Source organism: Dipodascopsis tothii (genome assembly GCF_038497935.1).
Source record: "Dipodascopsis tothii strain CBS 759.85 unplaced genomic scaffold V1510scaffold_18, whole genome shotgun sequence".
In the NCBI taxonomy this organism is placed as follows: domain Eukaryota; kingdom Fungi; phylum Ascomycota; class Lipomycetes; order Lipomycetales; family Lipomycetaceae; genus Neoaidaea; species Neoaidaea tothii.
This window is the reverse complement of record NW_027118002.1, coordinates 174,510-192,598: the sequence shown is the minus strand read 5'-3', so window position 1 is coordinate 192,598 and position 18,089 is coordinate 174,510. Positions and strand designations below refer to the sequence as shown.

The 18,089-nt window shown below is 70.2% G+C and overlaps 7 protein-coding genes across 7 annotated transcripts; 4 read left to right on the top strand and 3 right to left on the bottom strand.

The window, feature by feature from the left end:
• Window positions 1-121: 121 nt before the first annotated feature.
• Window positions 122-3,124, bottom strand: V1510DRAFT_379380 (uncharacterized protein). Its single transcript, XM_066931613.1, has 5 exons — window positions 2,921-3,124; window positions 2,862-2,890; window positions 1,803-1,877; window positions 948-1,772; window positions 122-917 (listed from the first exon to the last, which is right to left on the bottom strand). Exons 1-5 carry the CDS (start codon window positions 2,972-2,974, stop codon window positions 155-157), a joined length of 1,746 nt encoding a protein of 581 aa, XP_066788529.1. The 5' UTR covers window positions 2,975-3,124; the 3' UTR covers window positions 122-154.
• Window positions 3,125-3,616: 492 nt separating this feature from the next.
• V1510DRAFT_155412 (fungal-specific transcription factor domain-containing protein) lies at window positions 3,617-5,695 on the top strand (the record flags this gene model as incomplete). The annotated part of the gene is made up of 2 exons (XM_066930346.1): window positions 3,617-5,376; window positions 5,626-5,695. A coding segment is annotated over one exon (1,752 nt), but the record flags the coding sequence as incomplete, so codon positions are not given.
• V1510DRAFT_395542 (peroxisomal 2,4-dienoyl-CoA reductase) lies at window positions 5,663-6,439 on the top strand (the record flags this gene model as incomplete). The annotated part of the gene is made up of 1 exon (XM_066931867.1): window positions 5,663-6,439. The coding sequence occupies one exon, from the start codon at window positions 5,663-5,665 to the stop codon at window positions 6,437-6,439; it is 777 nt and encodes a 258-aa protein (XP_066788527.1).
• V1510DRAFT_155409 (uncharacterized protein) lies at window positions 6,333-7,568 on the bottom strand. Its single transcript, XM_066930345.1, has one exon. It carries the CDS (start codon window positions 7,445-7,447, stop codon window positions 6,470-6,472), a length of 978 nt encoding a protein of 325 aa, XP_066788526.1. The 5' UTR covers window positions 7,448-7,568; the 3' UTR covers window positions 6,333-6,469.
• A 20-nt stretch (window positions 7,569-7,588) lies between these two features.
• V1510DRAFT_418197 (enolase C-terminal domain-like protein) lies at window positions 7,589-8,668 on the bottom strand. Its single transcript, XM_066934084.1, has one exon. It carries the CDS (start codon window positions 8,543-8,545, stop codon window positions 7,637-7,639), a length of 909 nt encoding a protein of 302 aa, XP_066788525.1. The 5' UTR covers window positions 8,546-8,668; the 3' UTR covers window positions 7,589-7,636.
• A 431-nt stretch (window positions 8,669-9,099) lies between these two features.
• V1510DRAFT_435702 (uncharacterized protein) lies at window positions 9,100-11,357 on the top strand (the record flags this gene model as incomplete). The annotated part of the gene is made up of 4 exons (XM_066935551.1): window positions 9,100-9,155; window positions 9,187-9,338; window positions 9,370-9,436; window positions 9,539-11,357. The coding sequence occupies 4 exons, from the start codon at window positions 9,100-9,102 to the stop codon at window positions 11,088-11,090; spliced, it is 1,827 nt and encodes a 608-aa protein (XP_066788524.1). The 3' UTR covers window positions 11,091-11,357.
• Window positions 11,358-12,502: 1,145 nt separating this feature from the next.
• On the top strand, window positions 12,503-16,853 carry V1510DRAFT_418196 (uncharacterized protein). Its single transcript, XM_066934083.1, has 2 exons — window positions 12,503-12,826; window positions 12,860-16,853. The coding sequence occupies exon 2, from the start codon at window positions 12,881-12,883 to the stop codon at window positions 16,493-16,495; it is 3,615 nt and encodes a 1,204-aa protein (XP_066788523.1). The 5' UTR covers window positions 12,503-12,826; window positions 12,860-12,880; the 3' UTR covers window positions 16,496-16,853.
• The last annotated feature ends 1,236 nt before the right edge of the window (window positions 16,854-18,089 follow it).

The following is an 18,089-nucleotide window of genomic DNA, read 5'->3' as shown; positions in this document are numbered from 1 at the left end:
GGGGCGGGGGGGGCGGGGGGCCCGGGGGGCCGCGGGGGGGGGGGGGGGCTGGGGCGCGGGGCGGGCGCCGCCCCGCCCGCCCCCCCCCCCCCCCCCCCCCCCCCCCCCCCCCCCGCTCCGGCCCGGCCCCCGGCCCCCGGCGCTCCGCCCAGCCCTAGCCGTCGCGCACCCGCTGCCGCACGTATGCAATCGTCGCGCAGCACTGCCCAACCGTCGGCGACTTGTCCGGGCTCGCCCGCGTGAAGCTCTCCAGCGTGTCCTCCAGCGTCTTCAGGTACGTCGCCAGCTGCGCCGGCCCCGCCATCTCCGCGTAGAACTTGAGCGACGGCGACCGCACCGTCACCAGCAGCACCAGCGCCACGCCCGTCATCGACAGCGCGCAGATCCACGTGTCCACAAAGACCGTGTGGCAGAAGCCGCGCAGGCCCAGCATGTGGTACAGCGCCGCGTCGATGCAGTTCACCGCGGCCAGCACCGTCGGCGAGTCGCGCTCAAAGTGGTACCCCCGCGCGTCGCACTCGGCCACGCGGTTGAACGCCGGCCGGAAGATGACGGACTTGGCCGCCAGGTACCGCTGCCGCAGAAACGCCTGGTGCGGGTCCGTCAGCCGCTCGGCCCAGTCCGTCCGCGAGAACTTGAGCTGCGGCGGCAGCACCGCGTGCCACTCGTCCAGCTGGCGGTCCAGCTCGAGCATCACCGACACGTCCGGGTCCGGGTCCGGCGCGCGGTCCAGGTACAGCAGGCCGTGGATCCGGTTCAGCAGCCGCCGGATGGAGATGCACGCCAGAAAGTACAGCGTCGACCGCTCGCTCGTGCGCTCGTCCCGGTGCGTCTGGTACCGCGACGGCAGGTCCACCGACGACTCGATCGCCGACGACCCGCTCTGGGGGAGCTTGCGCAGCTCCACCACCATGTCGCTGGCGTCAGCGGCGCCGCCACCCACGTACCTTTCCAGGATGAAGCACGCCCAGAACACGCGGTTCAGGCACTCGGCGTCGGCCGCCGGCAGCGTCGCCTTGGAGTACCGCAGCAGCGTCTGGCACTTGGCCGCCGTGGCCGTCAGGAAGAACGCGGCCTGGATCGGCCGCTGGAGGTAGCCGTAGTAGACGCCGACGTAGAACAGGCACAGCATGGCCTCGACCGAGTTCTCGGCCAGGGCCAGGAACAGCAGCCGGTTGGCCGACTCAAAGTACGTGCGGCCGATGGGGTCTGCCGTCGCGCCGCCCCACGACGCCTCCCCGGCGTACGAGTCGGGGTGTGCGCGCTCGACATCCAGGCACGCGAACCCGACCGCCATCACCAGCTGCGCCAGGCACGCGCGGCACGTCTGCGCGGGCGTGTGCTCCCACAGCACGCCCACCAGGCCGACCACCGTGTCCAGCGACAGCACGGGGTACCAGAAGTTGACGTTGCGCTGGAACGCGTCCACCAGCCGGTCGCGGTGGTCCGCTGGAATGAACGGATACACGGCCGTGCTCCGGAACGGCACCGCCGGCCGCCGGTTCTCGAGCTCGTACACGTTCTTGAAGCCCTCCCGCAGCTCCGGCGTGTCGTCAAAGATGTGCCACCGCAGCAGGTCCTCCGACGCCGACGTGTGGTTGTTCGGGATCGACGCCGGCAGCTCGTCTCGCCGGTCGGCCGCGCGCCGCGCCGACCCCACCGACGACGTGTCGTCCGCCTCGTTGCGCACCGCCACCGCCGTGCTCAGCCGCGAGATCTCGGCGCGCAGGTCCAGCAGCGTCTCGAGCACGACGTCCGTCTTGGACTTGCCGCTGCCGTCAGCGCGCCCGCGGAGCACTTACAGCACCGGCGCCTCGTGGTAGACGCAGTCCTCCTCGTTCTGCACGCATGTCTGGCAGGGGTTGCGGCCGTCGCACCTGTCGTCAGCACTGTTGGACCGCGGCGCGGTCTGTGCGGCTATATGCGGCTATATGCGGCGACTCTGTCGGTGGCCTTCGGGCAGACGTGCCGCCGGCGGCTGCCATATAGCCGCATGCAGCCGCGCTAGCCTCCGGCGGCGACTCCGTCGAGGGTTGCTGCCCTCCGGGCAAGCGTGCCGGTGGGCGCAGGCTGCTGTGCCTGCCCGAAGGGCCCACCCTCGACGGAGTCGCCGCCGGAGGCTCATATAGCCGCATATAGCCGCACGAGCCTCCGGCGGCGACTCCGTCGAGGGTTGCTGCCCTGCGGGCAGACGTGCCGGTGGGCGCACGCTGCTGTACCTGCCCGGAGGGCAGCCACCCTCGACGGAGTCGCCGCCGGAGGCTCGCCATATAGCCGCATGTAGCCGCATGTAGCCGCACGAGCCTCCGGCGGCGACTCCGTCGAGGGTTGCTGCCCTTCGGGCAGGCTCAGCAGCGCGCCCGCCTCCACGTCTGCCCGCAGGGCAGCCACCCCCGGCGGAGCCGCCGCCGGAGGCTCGTCATATAGCCGCACGCAGCCGTCACTGCCAGGCAGCCGCCGGCGCACCCGCCCGGCGCCTCTGGCGAGATAGCCCCGCACACCGCCGGCCGCGCTGAGCCGCGCAGTGTCCCCGGCAGCCATCCGAGGCCGTCCTGCTTGGCCGCTGCATGTAGCCGCATATAGCCGCATAGCCGCACAGCTGCATAACCGCAACCGCACAGTTGGCGCGGTGCCAAGACGGCGGGTGCGGGCGTGCGGCTCAGACCGTGCGGCGCAGCGAGCCCGTGCCGGCTTCGTAGACGGCCGGCCGAGCAGCGCAGCAATCGCCAGCGGCCACTGGCCAGTCCCACCAGCGGCCGTTGCCGCCTGCCGCCTGCTCGCGCAGCCGTCGCGGCGCCGTCGCGGCCGTTGCTGCTCCACTCGGCCGCTGTTCGCGCTCCCCCCGGCGCCAAATCACTCACCTGGTCTTCCGCAGACGGCAGATCTCGCACTGACGTCAGACAGCCCCCGGCCTACTTACCGCATGCGCCGTTCGACGCCGCAGGCGCTCGACAGACGGCCTGACGGGCGGCATTGTCGGTGAGGGAGCGGTTCCCCGCGCCCCGCCTTCCCCGCGAAGGTGCGGGGTGCCGGGTAACCCGGGGTTTAGCCGGCCTGTCGCGCCCGCCGACCGCCATGGCCATCGAACGCAGGGACACAGAGCGCGCGGAGCGCGAGCGCACGGACATTGCAGACGACGGCGCCGACGGCGACGGCGACGGCGACGGCGCCGACGGGCCTGCGTAAGTGGCCGCCGGGCGCGCTGACGGCAGGTGCCAGTCGTGCCGCAAGCGCAAGCGGAAGTGCTCGCGGACGAGCCCCTGCTACTACTGCGCCAAGTTCAGTACGTGGACAGCCGCACAGCGCTGACAAGACCTCGAGTGCGAGTACGACGACGACCGCATGAAGCCCAAGATGAAGGCGGGCGTGCTGCAGTCGCACGCCGACCGGATCGGTACGTCTGTTGCGGATGCGCTGACCAGACACGCTCGAGAAGCTCTTTCTGGGCCAGACGCTGGTGCTGCGGCAGGTGCTGTCGCCGCTGCTCGGGCAGGCGCTGACGCGGGCCGAGGCAGACGCAGCGCCGGCGGTGTCGCTGGCGGACGAGCTGGGCCAGCTCCAGGACGAACTGCGGCTGGGCGGCAAACGGCGGAGCCCCGCGGACGGCGGCGATGGCGAGCCGAAGCGGGCGCGGCCCGCGCCGACGCTCGCCGCGCGCCTGGACCAGTTCCAGGAGGCGCAGGGGTACCTACCGCCGGACGACGTCCTCGACGCTCTCGTGGACCTGCACTTTCTGTACGTGCACCCGTGGGTGCCGGTGCTGCACGAGGCGTCGTTCCGGCAGAAGCTCCGCAGCCCGGCCGCGCGGCGCGCGCAGGACGTGGTGCTGCACGCGATCGTGGTGGCCAACGTGCGGTTCTGCGCGGACGGGCGGGTGCGGGACCCCGCGCTGCAGGCCAAGCTCTGCCAGGCCTGCCGGCAGTACGTGATCGCGACCAGCATGGAGTCGTACTCGGTGGAGAACCTGCAGGCGCTGCTGATCGTGGCGTTCGACCTGATCGGGCGCGGAAGCGGGCCCAAGTCGTGGGCCGTCGTCGACTCGATGACGCGCACGGTGGAGCACCTGCAGCTCAGCGTCGAGGACGAGCTCGACGAGACGGCGTCGCCGCAGAAGTTCATGCGGCGCATGCGGTTCCTGCGCAAGGCCGAGTCGTGGACCGAGGCCGAGGAGCGCCGGCGGGTGTTCTGGACGGTCTTCCTGCTCGACCGGTTCTGCTCGGTCTCGACGGGGTGGAACCCCAGCCTGACGAGCATGGACGTGCGGCGGCGGCTGCCGTGCTCCGGCGAGTGCTGGGCGGCCGGCCGGCCGGTGGTGACACGGTTCTTTGGCATCCGGGACTTTGACACGTCGCTGGACGCCGTGTCGACCTCGCCCAGCGGCCCGCCCGCGCGGCCGGCCGACGACGGCGAGGTCACGGCGCTGGGCGGGTTCTCGTACTGCGTCGAGGCCACCGAGTCGCTCAGCCAGGTCACCCGGTTCTTCCTGCAGCAGGACGTCAACCCGTCGAGCGCGGGGCAGCTGCACGAGTGGATGCTGCGGTTCAAGAGCCTCGATCTGCAGCTGACGCGGTGGAAGTTCGACCTGCCGGCCGAGTGGCGCGACGTGCGGCTGCGGCCGGACTCGCGGTACAGCCGGTTCATGGACCAGAACCTGACGCTGGCGCACATCACGCACAACACGAGCGTGATCCTGCTGCACCAGTTCGTGGCGTACCCGATCGCGCAGTGGCAGGTCAGCTCCATGAAGCTGTCCCAGGTCAACTCGGCCGAGACCTGCGTGGCCGCGGCGAAGGAGATCGTGGGCATGACCGAGCGGTACCTGGCCAACATGGAGGGCCCGGTGAGCCCGCAGTTTGCGTTCTGCCTGTTTGTGACGGGCCGGGCGCTGCTATCGCACGCGTCGTTCTCGCGGGCCGAGCTGCTGCCCGAGTTTGAGGGCGTGGTGGCCGCGCTGGCCGAGATTGCGCGCCGGTGGCAGGGCTACGCGGTGGCGGCGGACGAGCCGCGGGGGCCGCGCGAGAACCTGGCCGCCAAGTTCCAGCTCGTGCTGCACAACACGCGCGCGCAGATGGCGCTGAACCGCGGCGACCGCGTGGACATCCGCCAGCCGGCGTACTCGCTGGAGGCCGAGCGCGGCCTGGCGCGGACGGCGGCGACGACGCCGGCCGAGGTGCCGTGGCTGCCGGAGCCGGACTCGATCTCGCCGCCGCTGCCGCTGACCTTCCAGCCGGACTTTTCGGCGCTGTACCAGCCGCGGGAGCGCGGGGCGGCGGCGTCGCCGGGGCTGGACCACGCCGACATTGCGGGCTGGTTTGAGGACCCGCAGTTTCTGGAGCTCGACCGGGTGTGGACGTTCGGGCAGGAGTGAGCCGCACGGTGCGCGGCGCGGGCGGCGGGCGGTGCGGGCGGCTCTGAGCCGCACGGCGCGCGGCGTCGAGGGAGCCGCACGGTGTGCGGCGCACTGGCCAGCCGCACAGCATGCGGCGCAACAGCGAGCCGCACGGCATGCGGCGTGCCGGCCAGCCGCACAGCATGCGGCGCACCGGCGCCGCCCTGCCCCTGAGCACGTGGTCCGTGCCCGCGCGGTCACGTGTGCGGGGGACCCGCGGCCCGCCCGCCGCCCGCCGCCCGCTCTTAAGCCCCGGCCCCCCCCCCAGCCGCCATGGCGCTTCTCACTGGCAAGGCGGTCGCAATCACCGGCGCGGCCAGCGGCATCGGCCGCGCGATCGCGCTCGAAATGGCCCGGCACGGCGCCAGCGTCTGCATCAACTACTACCCCGACGAGCCCTCCGCCGCGGCCGCGGCCGCCCTCGGCGCCCAGATTGCCGCCGAGCGCGGCCCCGGCGTCTTCGCCAGCGTCGCCGGCGACATCTCCACGCCCGAGGCCGGCCAGGCGCTCGTGGCCGCGGCCGTCGCGCACTTTGGCAAGCTCGACGTCTTCGTGTCCAACGCCGGCATCTGCCCGTTCGCCGAGTTCACGACAATGCCGGCCGACACGTACCGGCGCACGGTCGCCGTCAACCTCGACGGCGCGTTCTTCGCCACGCAGGCGGCCGCGCGCCAGATGCAGGCCCAGGGCACCGGCGGGTCCATCATCGGCGTCTCGTCGATCTCGGCGCTGGTCGGCGGCGGCCTGCAGACACACTACACGCCCACCAAGGCTGGCGTGCTGTCGCTGATGCAGTCGTGCGCGGTCGCCCTCGGCCAGCACGGCATCCGCTGCAACGCGCTGCTGCCCGGCACCATCCGCACCGGCCTCAACGAGGCCGATCTGGTCGGCGCCAAGGGCGCGGCCATGGCCGCGCGCGTGCCGCTCGGCCGGCTCGGCGAGCCGGCGGACTTGGCCGGCCCCGCCGTGTTCCTGGCCAGCGACCTCTCGTGCTACGTCACCGGCGCCCAGGTTCTCGTCGACGGCGGCCTCTTTGTCAACCTCCAGTAATGCATTTCGCGTACACGCCCCAGTGGCTCCCTAAACAAGCCGGTACGCGCGCGCGGCCGCGCCGTGCCACACCATGGCCTGCCCGGCCGCGTCGACGCCCAGCCGCCGCAGCAGCGCGTCCGTCAGGCGCGCCCAGCGGCCGACCGAGTCGGCGCCTCCCTCGACCGTGCACACCGGCCAGTCGCTCGCCCACAGCACCCGCTCCGGCCCAAACAGCTCGAAGACGGCCGCGACCCACGGGTAGACCAGCGCGAGCGCCGTCTCGTCGGCCGCGCCCGGCGGCAGCTCGGCAAACACGCCCGACAGCTTCACGTAGGTGCGGAAGCCGGCCAGCTCGGCCAGCGCCGCCCTCCACGCCGCGAACCTGCCGTCGCCCGGCGCCGGCAGCGCCGTCAGCACCGGCTTGCCGAGGTGGTTGAACACGTACGTCGTGTCCGGCGCCGCCGACACCATGGCCACGGCCTCCACAAACTGCCCCGGGCCGGCCCGGTGCAGGTCGATGCCCACGTCAAACGCCAGCCCGCGCTCGCCCATCCACCGCAGCGACTCGACAAACGCCGGCGCGGTCATCACGCCCGGCGGCTTGTCCTGCACGAGGTACCGGAAGCCCTTGACGGACTCGAACGCGACCGCGTCGCGCTCCTTGAGCGCCGCCACGAAGGCCTCCATGGCCGCCGGCCCCTGCGGCAGCGGCGCCCACGGCACCACGCCCACGACCAGGTCCGCGTGCGCGTTCGGGCCCTCGTCCGGCGCCAGCTGGCCGCGCAGGCACCGCCCGGCAAACGCAAACTCGTTCTCGGGGCCGGACCAGTCGGCCGCGCTCTGGACGCGGTCGGCCTCCACAAACACGATCCCCGCCAGGTCGCGGCCCGGCGGCAGGCCGCGCGCGTCGGCCACGTACTCGGCCAGCCGGCAGTCGCGCGCGAGCGCGTGCCCCGGCGTCATCCAGGCCAGCTCGGCGAGGTGCGAGCGGCTGTAGAGGTGGACGTGGCTGTCGACGACCTTCATCTCGATGGCCGCTGGGGCCCCGGCCCGGCCCTTTTATAGCCGGCCGGCCCGCGCTGGGCCGAGCCAGCAGGGCCGGCGGAAGCGGGCCCGGGGCGGGCCGCCGCCGGCTGGGGCGTGCGGCGCGGGCGCGGCGTGGGGTAATACGTGGGAGCATGCGGGCTTTGTATTTAAGCGAGCCGAGCTACAGGCCTAGTCGGCGTCGTCCGGCGCCACCAGCGGCCGCGGCGGCGGCGGCGCCAGCACGGCGGCCGCGTCGATCAGGCGCACGGCCGGGTTGAGCTCCAGCCCGAAGCCGGGCGCGTCCAGGTCGGCGAGGTCGATGTAGCCGCGGGTCGGGATCGGCTCGTTCGTGAAGAGCGCGCCAAAGACCGGCAGGATCGAGCGGCTGTCGGGCGAGTTGGCCAGGTACTCCTGGAACGGGGTGTTGTTCTGCGAGGCCACGTAGTGGTACGAGTACGGCCCGGACGCGTGGGGCACGACGGGGATGTCGTAGGCCGCCGCCTGGGCCGTGATCTTGAGCAGCTCGGTCATGCCGCCGACCCACATGACGTCGGGCTGGAGGATGTCGACGCAGCGGCCCTCGATCAGGCGGCGGAAGCCGTACTTGGTGTACTCGTGCTCGCCGGTGGTCCACTTCATGTGGGGCGCGGCCTGCTTGAGGCGCTGGAAGCCCTCGACGTCGTCGGGGTGGAGGACCTCCTCGAACCAGTTGATGGCGAGGTCGCGCGTGGCCGCCTCGAGCTCGATCGCGTACTGCACCGTCAGCGACATGTAGCAGTCGACCATGAGCGGGAAGTCGGGCCCGACGGCCGCGCGGTGGGCGCGCAGGAACTCGACGTTCTTGCGCAGGCCCGCGTGGCCCTCGGCCGGGCCGTGGGGGAGCGCGACCTTGCCGCCCCAGAAGCCCATGTCCTTGGCGCACTCGGGGCGCGCGCCGGTGCAGTAGAAGCTGATGCGGTCCGTGGTGGCGCCGCCGATCATCTTGTAGACGGGCTCGCCGCGGATCTTGCCGAGCAGGTCCCACAGCGCGAGGTCGACCACGGAGATGACGGCGATGGGCAGGCCCTTGCGGCCGTAGAACATGCTGGCGCGGAACATCTGCTCCCAGAGCTCGTTGTAGTCGCGGGGGTCGCGGCCGACGATGAAGCGCTCGAAGTGCTGCTTGACGAGCCAGCACGCGGGCGGGCCGCCGAAGCCGGTAGCGAAGCCGGTCGTGCCGTCGGACGCGACGAGCTCGACGCAGAAGGAGCCGAGGACGTTGATGCCCCACGAGACGCGCGACGCGCGGTACGGCTCGTACCGGGACATGGGGTTCGAGATCGCGTTGTCGATCAGCCAGTGGCCGCGGGCGACGTTGTGGTAGTCGCCGCCGATGCCCTGGCCCTCGAGCAGGTACACCTTGACGGCGACGATGGTCGGAAACGGCTTGGAGGTCGGGATCGCCATTGCTGGCTGCCGGGGGCCGCGGCGCGGCCTTTTAAGGCGGAGCGGAGGGCCGCCCGGCCGTTCCCCGCGATTACCCCGGATCTAGGGTTCGGGCTCGGCGTGCGGCGCACCGGCGGCCCGCCCGCCGCGCGCTGCCCGTCCGCTGCCCGCCCGCCGCCCGCTGCGCGCCCGTATATAGCCGCGCGGCCGGCCGGACGACCGCCGAGATGGCGGCCGACAAGCGCAAGCGCGAGCCCGCCCTGACCGGCCAGATCGCGTCCTCGTAAGGCGGCCGCCGTTCGGGCTGACCGCAGATGCGACCGCTGCAAGCTGCGCAAGGTGCGCTGCGACAAGCAGCTGCCGGTGTGCGGCTGGTGCGCGCGCAACGGCGCGGCGTGCGCGTACGCCGAGAAGCGCAAGCCGGGCGTGCGCGGCGGGCTCGGCGACGAGATCCTGCAGCGGCTGGGTACGTGGCGCGCGTGTGGCGCTGACGACAGAGGCGCTGGAGGCGGCGGTGGCGGCGCAGGGCGCGCGCGCCGCACCGCGTGCGGCGCCGCCCCCTGAGTATCCCGCCGCACGCGGTGCGGCGCCGCCCCCTGAGTCGCCCGCCGCACGCCGCGCGGCGCCGCCCTCGCCCGCCGCGCAGGCCGTCGCCCGTGCCGCCAGCTGGACCGCGCCCGACGGCCTGCCGGCGCCGCCGGTCCTGGCCGACCTCGTCGCGGCGTACTTCCGGCACGTGCAGCCGTGGTTTCCGGTCCTCGACGTGCGCGCGACGTGGCCCCGGCTGTTCGCCGGCGACGCGCCGGCCGTGCTCTACGCCGTGGCCGCCGTCGGCTCGCGGCTGGCGCCGGCGGCGCTCGCCGATGACGCCGCCGCGGCCCTGCGCGCCCGGGCCGCCGAGCGCGTGCTCGCGCTCACGGTCCGGCCCGCCACGGTCGACACGCTTGAGGCCGTCGTCGTGCTTGCACTCGACGCCGTCGGCACGTCCACCGGCTCGGCCACGTGGGCGGTCCTTGCGGCCGCCTGCACGCTGGCCACGCGGCTCGGGCTCGACCGCTACGCGGGCGTCGCCAGCTCGTTCGCGTTCCACATCGGTGACGTCATACGGCGTCTGCCCGGTCCTGAGCCCGCCTGGGCCGCCTCTGGCGACACCGTCCCCGGCCCGTTTTTCTCGGCCGGGCGCGTGCACGCCGCCGCCGGCGACACGTTTGCGTACGAGCTCGAGCTCCTCGGCGTGCTCGCGCGCGTCCACGACTTTCTGCGCCAGCCGCTCGACGTGCTCTCAGCCGCCGCCGTCGCCCGCTGGCGCCGCGACTACCTCGTGCTCGACGCGGCCATCGGCGCCTGGCGCCAGACGCTGCCCGCCCGCGCGGCGTCCGTCGACGCCGTCTGCGCGCTCGTCGGCGACCAGCGTGCGCTCTGGGCCAAGCTGCTGTCGCTCTACTACACGGCCCACATCCGGCTGCACTCTCTCGCCGGTTACCCGCACCAGCAGTCGGCCGCGTTCGGCCCGTCGGCCAGCGCGCGCGCACACTGCCAGACGGCCGTGGCCGAGATTGTCCGGCTGACGCGGGCCCTGGCGGCCGAGCGGGGTCGTGCGTGCTGGCGCGGCAGTATGGGGCCGCACTACGCGTGGACGCTTTGGGTGGCGGCGCGTGCGGCTGTCGTGCATAGCTTCAAGACAGACACCGTGCTGCCGGAGGACATCGGAGTGCTGGTCCAGACGCTGGCGGCGGTGGGCGAGTGCTGGCCCGTGGCCGCCCGCTACGCCGAGATCCTGCAGGACGTGATCGGTGAGCGGCGGCGCATGTACGGCAACGCGCGCACTATTTTCGCCGACATGCGCTGGACGGCGGCGGACCTCGACAGCCTCATCGGGCGCGAGGCTGGGGGCGCGGGGCCGGCGTGCGGGCCGACGGGCGGGCCGGCCGGCGAGGGCCCGGTGGGCGCCGCGCGCCAGCTGGCAGGCGCGGCGCCGGCTGTGGCGGCTGTGGCGGCTGTGGCGGCTGACGCCTGCGCTGCGGCGGGCGTCGACGCTGGGGCGGCGGCGGCGGACTTTGGGCTCGAACTCGACCTGGCCGACCTGTTTGAGTGGTTCTCGTGGCCGCGCACGGGCTACGGCGCGCGGGCGGCGGTGCCTGGGAAGCTGGCGGCGCTGCCGCCAGGTGGCGTGGCGCCGGACGGCGAGCCGGCCGCCACAAGCCCCTCTGGCCCGTGATATCATCGTGCCCGCGGCTGGCTGCGCTTTCGTGCACCCGCGACGCACCTTGTGCTAGCGGCTGTCGGGGTGTCACCGCGGCGGGTGTTCGCGGCCGGGGGAGGACCGTGACGCGCGAGACTTAGGGTGCTAGCGCGGCGCAACACAGAACATACGGCGTTATCTGGCACGTGCGCGGCTGCGCGGCGGGTCAGGCCGCAGGGACGGGCATGGCGCCATCCAAATATACTTTAGCAATAGTGCAGCCTACGTGCAGCGGTCATTAATTCCTGCTTGTTTGGGCGACGCGGTGCCCACCGCGATAGCAGTGGCAGCAGCGGCGGCCAGCTCTGGGCGGTGGCGCTCTGGGCGGGTGGCAGGGTCGTGCGGTGGCCGGCCCACCTGCAGACGCCAGCGCGGGCGGCGGCCGCTGGCGTAGGCGAACGAGAGCGGAACAGCGGCCGGAGACGACAGCCGGCCCCAGACGGGTGGGCGTCAGGCGCCAGCCGCGGCTGCCCGGATAGGCAGCAGGGCCGCGGCCGTACGGCCCAAGCGGGCGGGCAGTTCCGGTCGGCTGGATCCGTGCCGCCGGCTCCAGCCGCCCGCCCTGACGCCACTCCGTGCGCCACTCCTGGCGCCGTAGCGGGGGGCAGGGTGCGGCGGGCGCCGCCGACAGGGCCGCGGCGTGGCCATGGCGCCAGAGCCATGGCCACGCCAGCCCACGCGGGCCGCAGCCCGCGCGGGCGCGAGGTGGCCGCGGGCACGCCGTAGCTGGCGACCGGCTCCTGCTAGCGCGGTCGCCTGCGGGAGGCCTGCAGGCCCGCCCGCCTGCAGGTGGCTGCAGGCGCCAGAAGAGCACAAGTGCCCTGGGCCGCATGCAGGCCAAGGCCGCAGTAGCGGCTACCAGGCCAACGGCCACGGGCGTCTACCCACCGGCGGCAGCCGCGCGCTGGCACAGGGGGCCGCAGGCGACCGGTCCGCGCGCGGCCGTGGCGGGACTGGCGCGGGCACCGCCGCCGGCCGCGGTGGGCGGGCTGGCGATAGCGGGCACCCGCGGCGCGCGGCGCGCGGCGGGCTGCGCCGCACTGCCGGAGTTCCGCTACCTCCGCGGCCGCGTGCACGACTGCCGGCTACACCGCTAGGTGGCCGGCCTGGGCTGCTGCGAGCCCGTACCTAGCCGCACACGTCATAGGGCTGCCGTGAGCTGCAGCCGGCAGTCGGGACACGCTAGGCGTTACCGGATGTGGCCGGCACCGGCAGCGATGTTTAACGCGGCTAGCTAGTGCCGGGCTAGCGCCAAACACCCGCGGCCCGCTAAACCTTGTATCGTCGTGAGCGGTCGCAGGCCCGCGATTACCCGGCCCCATAGCGATTTTGCTGACCATTTTCGTCACCAAACCCAAAAAACCGGCAGAAAAGTCCACTACACCAAAATTTCCGTCGCCTTGCAACTTCACCAAACAATTCGTACACTCGCTGCCAGGTGTGCTCCAGTCGAGGGTGCTAGATTGCGTCTTCCATCGTTTGTCGTCGCGCGCAGCCAGGCGCCCGCCAGATAGATTGCTACCGTGCCGAGCTGCGCAGTCAGCCGCAGGGAGTGCAGACAGAGATAGGAGGCGACAGCGGGGATCGTCAGCTACAGGCAGCAGCGGCATCTCGCGAGCGCCATCAGCGACAGCAGCGGCGACTCAGGCCGCGCTGGGGAGCTGAGCAAGCAGCAGGAAAACACGCAGCGCACAGCGCGAGTGGCGTCGGAGGTGAGTGTGCGGGGCCAGCGGTGCTGACAGCAGGCTAGAGCCAGCGCCGCGACAATGGGGTCGTGCGACGACGTGACGTGCCACGCCGTGGTGTCCGTCCTCCACAACCTGGCCGTGTCGGATCATGTGCTGATCTCGAACACGAAGCCGATCATCCTGCCCGGCACGCCATGCGACATCAAGGACCAGCTCGAGAAGGTGCTGTCGTCGGTCATCTACCGCGTGCGCGACCTCGAGCACCGCGCCAACACGACCGGCGGTACGCCCTCTACGGGCTCGTCGCCGACCGAAAAGACCGGTCCGCTGCCGTCGACGTCGCCGGGCAAGACCCTGCAGTCGATCGACTCGACGCTGAACCACTTGACCGCGGTCGACCGCAGCCTGTCGGCTGCCGCCACCAAGCCCACGCCGGCACCGGCGGCCGCGCCGCCGCTTTCGGGCAGCCCGACACCGGCCAAGTCTTACGCGAGCATGATCTTCAGCAACCCCAACAACTACGCGCTGCTCAACAAGGGACCGGCCTATTGTTTGCCCGGCTCGGGCATCGTCGTCGAGGACTCGCCGCCTATCTCGGCTGCAGTCTACAACGAGCTCGTTGCCAAGTACGACGCCCAGGTCCCTGAGCTCCAGAAGCTCAACGCCAAGGTCAAGGCGCAGGAGAAGGAGCTCTTTGCGAGCAAGACCACCGTGCTCGCGCTCGAGCTGGACTTGGCGCAGGCCCGCGAGATGATCAAGGACTTCACCGAGTCCTTCGAGCCCCACGAACGCCGCATTGTAGATACCATCATTCTCGACCGCGAGCTGCGAAAGTCGCAGAACGCCAACCGCGCTTTCCAACGGGCGCTCATGGAAATTGGCGAGGTCGTCATCGCTGTTGCGCAGGGTGATCTGTCCAAGAAGGTCATCGTGCACGAGGAGGAGCTCGACCCGGAAATCGTCAAGTTTAAGGAGACCATCAACCGCATGATGGACCAGCTCCAACGGTTCGCGTCCGAGGTCACTCGGGTTGCCAACGAGGTCGCTGGCGGGACCCTGGGCGGCCAGGCCGCCGACGACGGCACCGAGGGTGTCTGGCGCGAGCTAACATACAACGTCAACGTCATGGCCTCGAACCTGACAAACCAGGTGCGAGAGATTGCCGACGTCACCCGGGCCGTCGCCCTAGGCGATCTCTCCCGCAAGATCAATGTCCACGCGCAAGGAGAGATTCTCGAGCTACAGAAGACCATCAACTCTATGGTGGACCAACTACGAACATTTGCATTTGAGGTCACGAGGGTCGCGAGGGAGACCGGTGTCGAGGGACGACTTGGCGGACAGGCCCAGATCGAGGGCGTTGAGGGAATTTGGCGCGAACTCACAGACAACGTGAACGCCATGGCTAGCAATCTTACCGACCAGGTGCGAAACATCGCCAAGGTCACCACCGCCGTCGCCCGCGGCGACCTCTCGCAGAAGGTCTCGGCCAACTGTAAGGGTGAGATGCTCGACCTCAAGTCGACCATCAACAAGATGGTGGACCGACTGCAGAACTTCGCATTGGAGGTGACCAAGGTTGCCCGTGCTGTGGGTACCGAGGGTATCCTGGGCGGCCAGGCCAAGGTCGAGGACGTCGAGGGCGCGTGGAAGGAGATCACCGAGAACGTGAACGTCATGGCCAGCAACCTGACGACCCAGGTGCGCAGTATCGCTGACGTCACCACGGCTGTCGCCGAGGGCGACCTTTCGCGCAAGATCGATGTGCACGCCCAGGGCGAGATGCTGGCGCTCAAGTCTACGATCAACAAGATGGTGGACCGACTCCAGGTTTTCGCTTCCGAAGTGACGCGAGTCGCCAAGGACGTGGGTATCGACGGAAAGCTAGGCGTGCAAGCCCAGGTTTCCGACGTCGACGGTCTCTGGAAGGAAATCACGACGAACGTCAACATCATGGCCGCCAACCTTACGACCCAGGTGCGAGCCTTCGCCCAGATTACGGCCGCGGCTACGGACGGTGACTTCACTAGATTCATCACCGTCGAGGCCTCCGGCGAGATGGACGCGCTCAAGACCAAGATCAACCAGATGGTGTTCAACCTTCGCGAGTCCATTCAGCGTAACACTGCGGCTCGTGAGGCTGCCGAGCTTGCGAACCGCACGAAATCCGAGTTCCTTGCCAACATGTCTCACGAGATTAGAACGCCAATGAACGGTATCATTGGAATGACGCAGCTGTCGCTCGACACCGAGCTCACGCAGTACCAGCGTGAGATGTTATCTATTGTGCACAACCTGGCCAACAGTCTATTAACGATCATCGACGACATTCTCGATATCTCCAAGATCGAGGCTAACAGGATGACGATCGAGAAGATCGCGTTCTCGCTGCGGGGCACCACGTTCGGTGCGCTGAAGACGCTAGCGGTGAAGGCGAACGAGAAGCATCTCGACCTGTTGTACAAGATCGACAACACGTTCCCCGACAACCTGATTGGTGACTCGTTCCGTCTTCGCCAGGTCATTCTGAACCTCGTGGGCAACGCGATTAAGTTCACGGAGAGCGGAGAGGTCACGCTGAGCGTGCGCAAGGCCGCGGACCAAAGCGACGTCGACTCGCCTGACGAGATGCTGATCGAGTTCTGCGTGTCAGACACGGGCATCGGCATCCGTAACGACAAGCTCGACGTGATTTTCGACACGTTCTGCCAAGCGGACGGCTCGACGACGCGCAAATTCGGCGGCACTGGTCTCGGACTGTCAATCTCGAAGCAGCTGATCAACCTGATGGGCGGCACGGTGTGGGTGCGCAGCGAGTACGGCAAGGGCTCGCAGTTCTACTTCACTCTGCGGGTGCGGCAGGCTGAGGGCGGCCTGAACGTGCTGCTGGAAAACCTGGCGCCGTTCAAGGAGCACTCGGTGCTGTTCATCGACACAGTGCACGAGCAGCCGGTGATCGAGGACCTGGTGGCGTCGATGAAGCAGCTCAAGCTCGTGCCGTGGGTGGTGCACTCGGTGGAGGAGGCGCCGCTGCCGGTGGACCAGTCGGGCCCGAAGTTCGACACGATCATCGTGAACAGCCTGGACGTGGCATCGAAGCTGCGGACGCTGAACCACCTGAAGTACATTCCGTTGGTGCTTCTGCACCCGTGCATCCCCCAGGTGAACCTCAAGCTGTGTCTCGACATGGGCATTACGTCGTACGGCAACACGCCGTGCTCGGTGCAGGACATGGGCAACGCGCTCAGGCCTGCGCTCGAGTCGCGCGCGGCGCCGCTGAACTCGGACGGCGCCAAGACCTTCGACATTCTGCTGGCGGAAGACAACGTTGTCAACCAGAAGCTGGCGGTGCGGATCCTGGAGAAGTACAAGCACCGGATCGAGGTCGTGGAGAACGGCTCGCAGGCGTTCGACGCTGTCAAGCGCAAGCGCTACGACGTCGTGCTCATGGACGTGCAGATGCCGGTGATGGGCGGCTTCGAGGCCACGGCCAAGATCCGCGAGTGGGAGCGGCAGAACATCAGCATCCGGGCGCGCACGCCGATCGTGGCGCTGACGGCGCACGCGATGCTGGGCGACCGCGAGCGCTGCATGCAGGCGCAGATGGACGAGTACCTGTCTAAGCCACTAAAGCCAGCGTTGCTGGTGCAGACTATCAACAAGGTACGTGGGACGACAAAGCGGCGGGGCTGACCGACAGTGCGTGCACCAGATCCGCAAGCAGCAGCACAGCACAGCGCTGATCACGAACGGTGACTAAAGGGCGCGCGCGCCAGTCCCGTTTTTTGGCATCTGAGACGTTTCGATTTTCGGTTTAATGTTCAATTATGGTCGTTATGTGTATGTTATAGAGAGCCGCCGCCGTGGCCGCGGCTCATGACGGGTGTTGTCAATTTACTTCGACGTGTTTTTAGTTTTGTCTGTTAGCATTGAGTGCCTATGAAGCATGGCGCGCAGAGGTCTCTGCGGCCATGGTTCTCGTTTTTGGATCGTCTTTAATCGCTACTGATGTTTTTGGATGTTTACTAGTCAATTGCAAGGATAGGGCGCAGACGTCACGTGAAAGTCACGTGCTGCACGTGACTCTCCGGACCGCTGTCGGCGTCCCGCGAGTCGCCGCGCTAGCCAGCCGACCGGGCCCCGTCCCAGGGCACCGCAGTAGCGCCGCGCTAGCTCGCTGTCCACGGCGGCCGCCGGGGTGCGCGGCGCGCGGCGCGCAGGGCGCAGGCGCGGCGGCCGCAGCACCGGCGCGCAGCAGCCACAGCGCCCTGGGAGACAGCCCGCAGGCGGCGGCGGCACCGCCGGCACCGCTTGGTAGGGCTAGGGCTCGGGTTTCGCAATTTGCCAGCCCCTTAGTCTAGCCCAGTCCGCCGCAAACTCAATTTGCTGGCAGGGGCAGCCCCCCCCGCCGGGCAGGTGTCCGCGCCCGCCCGCCTGCGCGCGCTGCCGTGCCCTGGCCGGCCGTCCGCGCCCGCCCGCGGCCGCCGCCGGTGCGCGGCGTGCTGCGCCGGCATGGTGCGTTGGCACCGCGCCGCAGCCTAAAATAGAACAAGGGGAAGTGTCGCACCGTATGCACGACGCAGGCGCACGTATGCTGTCGCGGCTGACCAGGCGGGCGGTCCCCCAGACGCGGCGCGCGCTGCATCGGCCCGCGTCGCACGATCTGTCGCGATCCAGGGTCACACGTCGGCCGCCGCGCCTTTGTAGCCAGCGTAGGCGCGGGCGCGGGCTCGCCTGGCAGGCGAACCGTCCCGGCAGCGCGCAAACCGGGCGGCCGGGCGCGCGCCCGGCGTCTGAGCGGGCGGGCGCGGGCGGCCCCCCTCTCCCGGATCTGGCCAGCCCAAGGGGCCGGTCGCTGCCGCCGCCCGCGCCGCAGGCGCGCCAGCGGTCGATACGGAGTCGGCTACGCAGGCCAGCCCGTCTCGGCGCGGCCCCAGGGCGCAGAGGCCGCGCGCAGACCGCCTTGCGTCGGGTGCTAGTCGCCCAATTTACTCGATGGTTGTTTCTAAACTGGTCTACTCGCTAAGCCGGTTAAGCTCCGCCGCCATCTCCACCGGTCGGTGTCTAGACTAGTGGTGTCGGCCGTCGGGACTTGGCTGGAAATTGCGCTGCGCGGTGGTGCGTGCCCGGACAGTAATTTTGGACGGCCGCGAACTTTGAGCGGTTGTTCTCTCTACTCGAATCTTTTCGTCCACACGGCCTCTGGCATCACTCAGCACGCCCGCAGCGCAGCGCCAGCAGACCCCAGGCGGCAAGAGCACCGCCGACTGAGCGCCGAGAGCCCCCG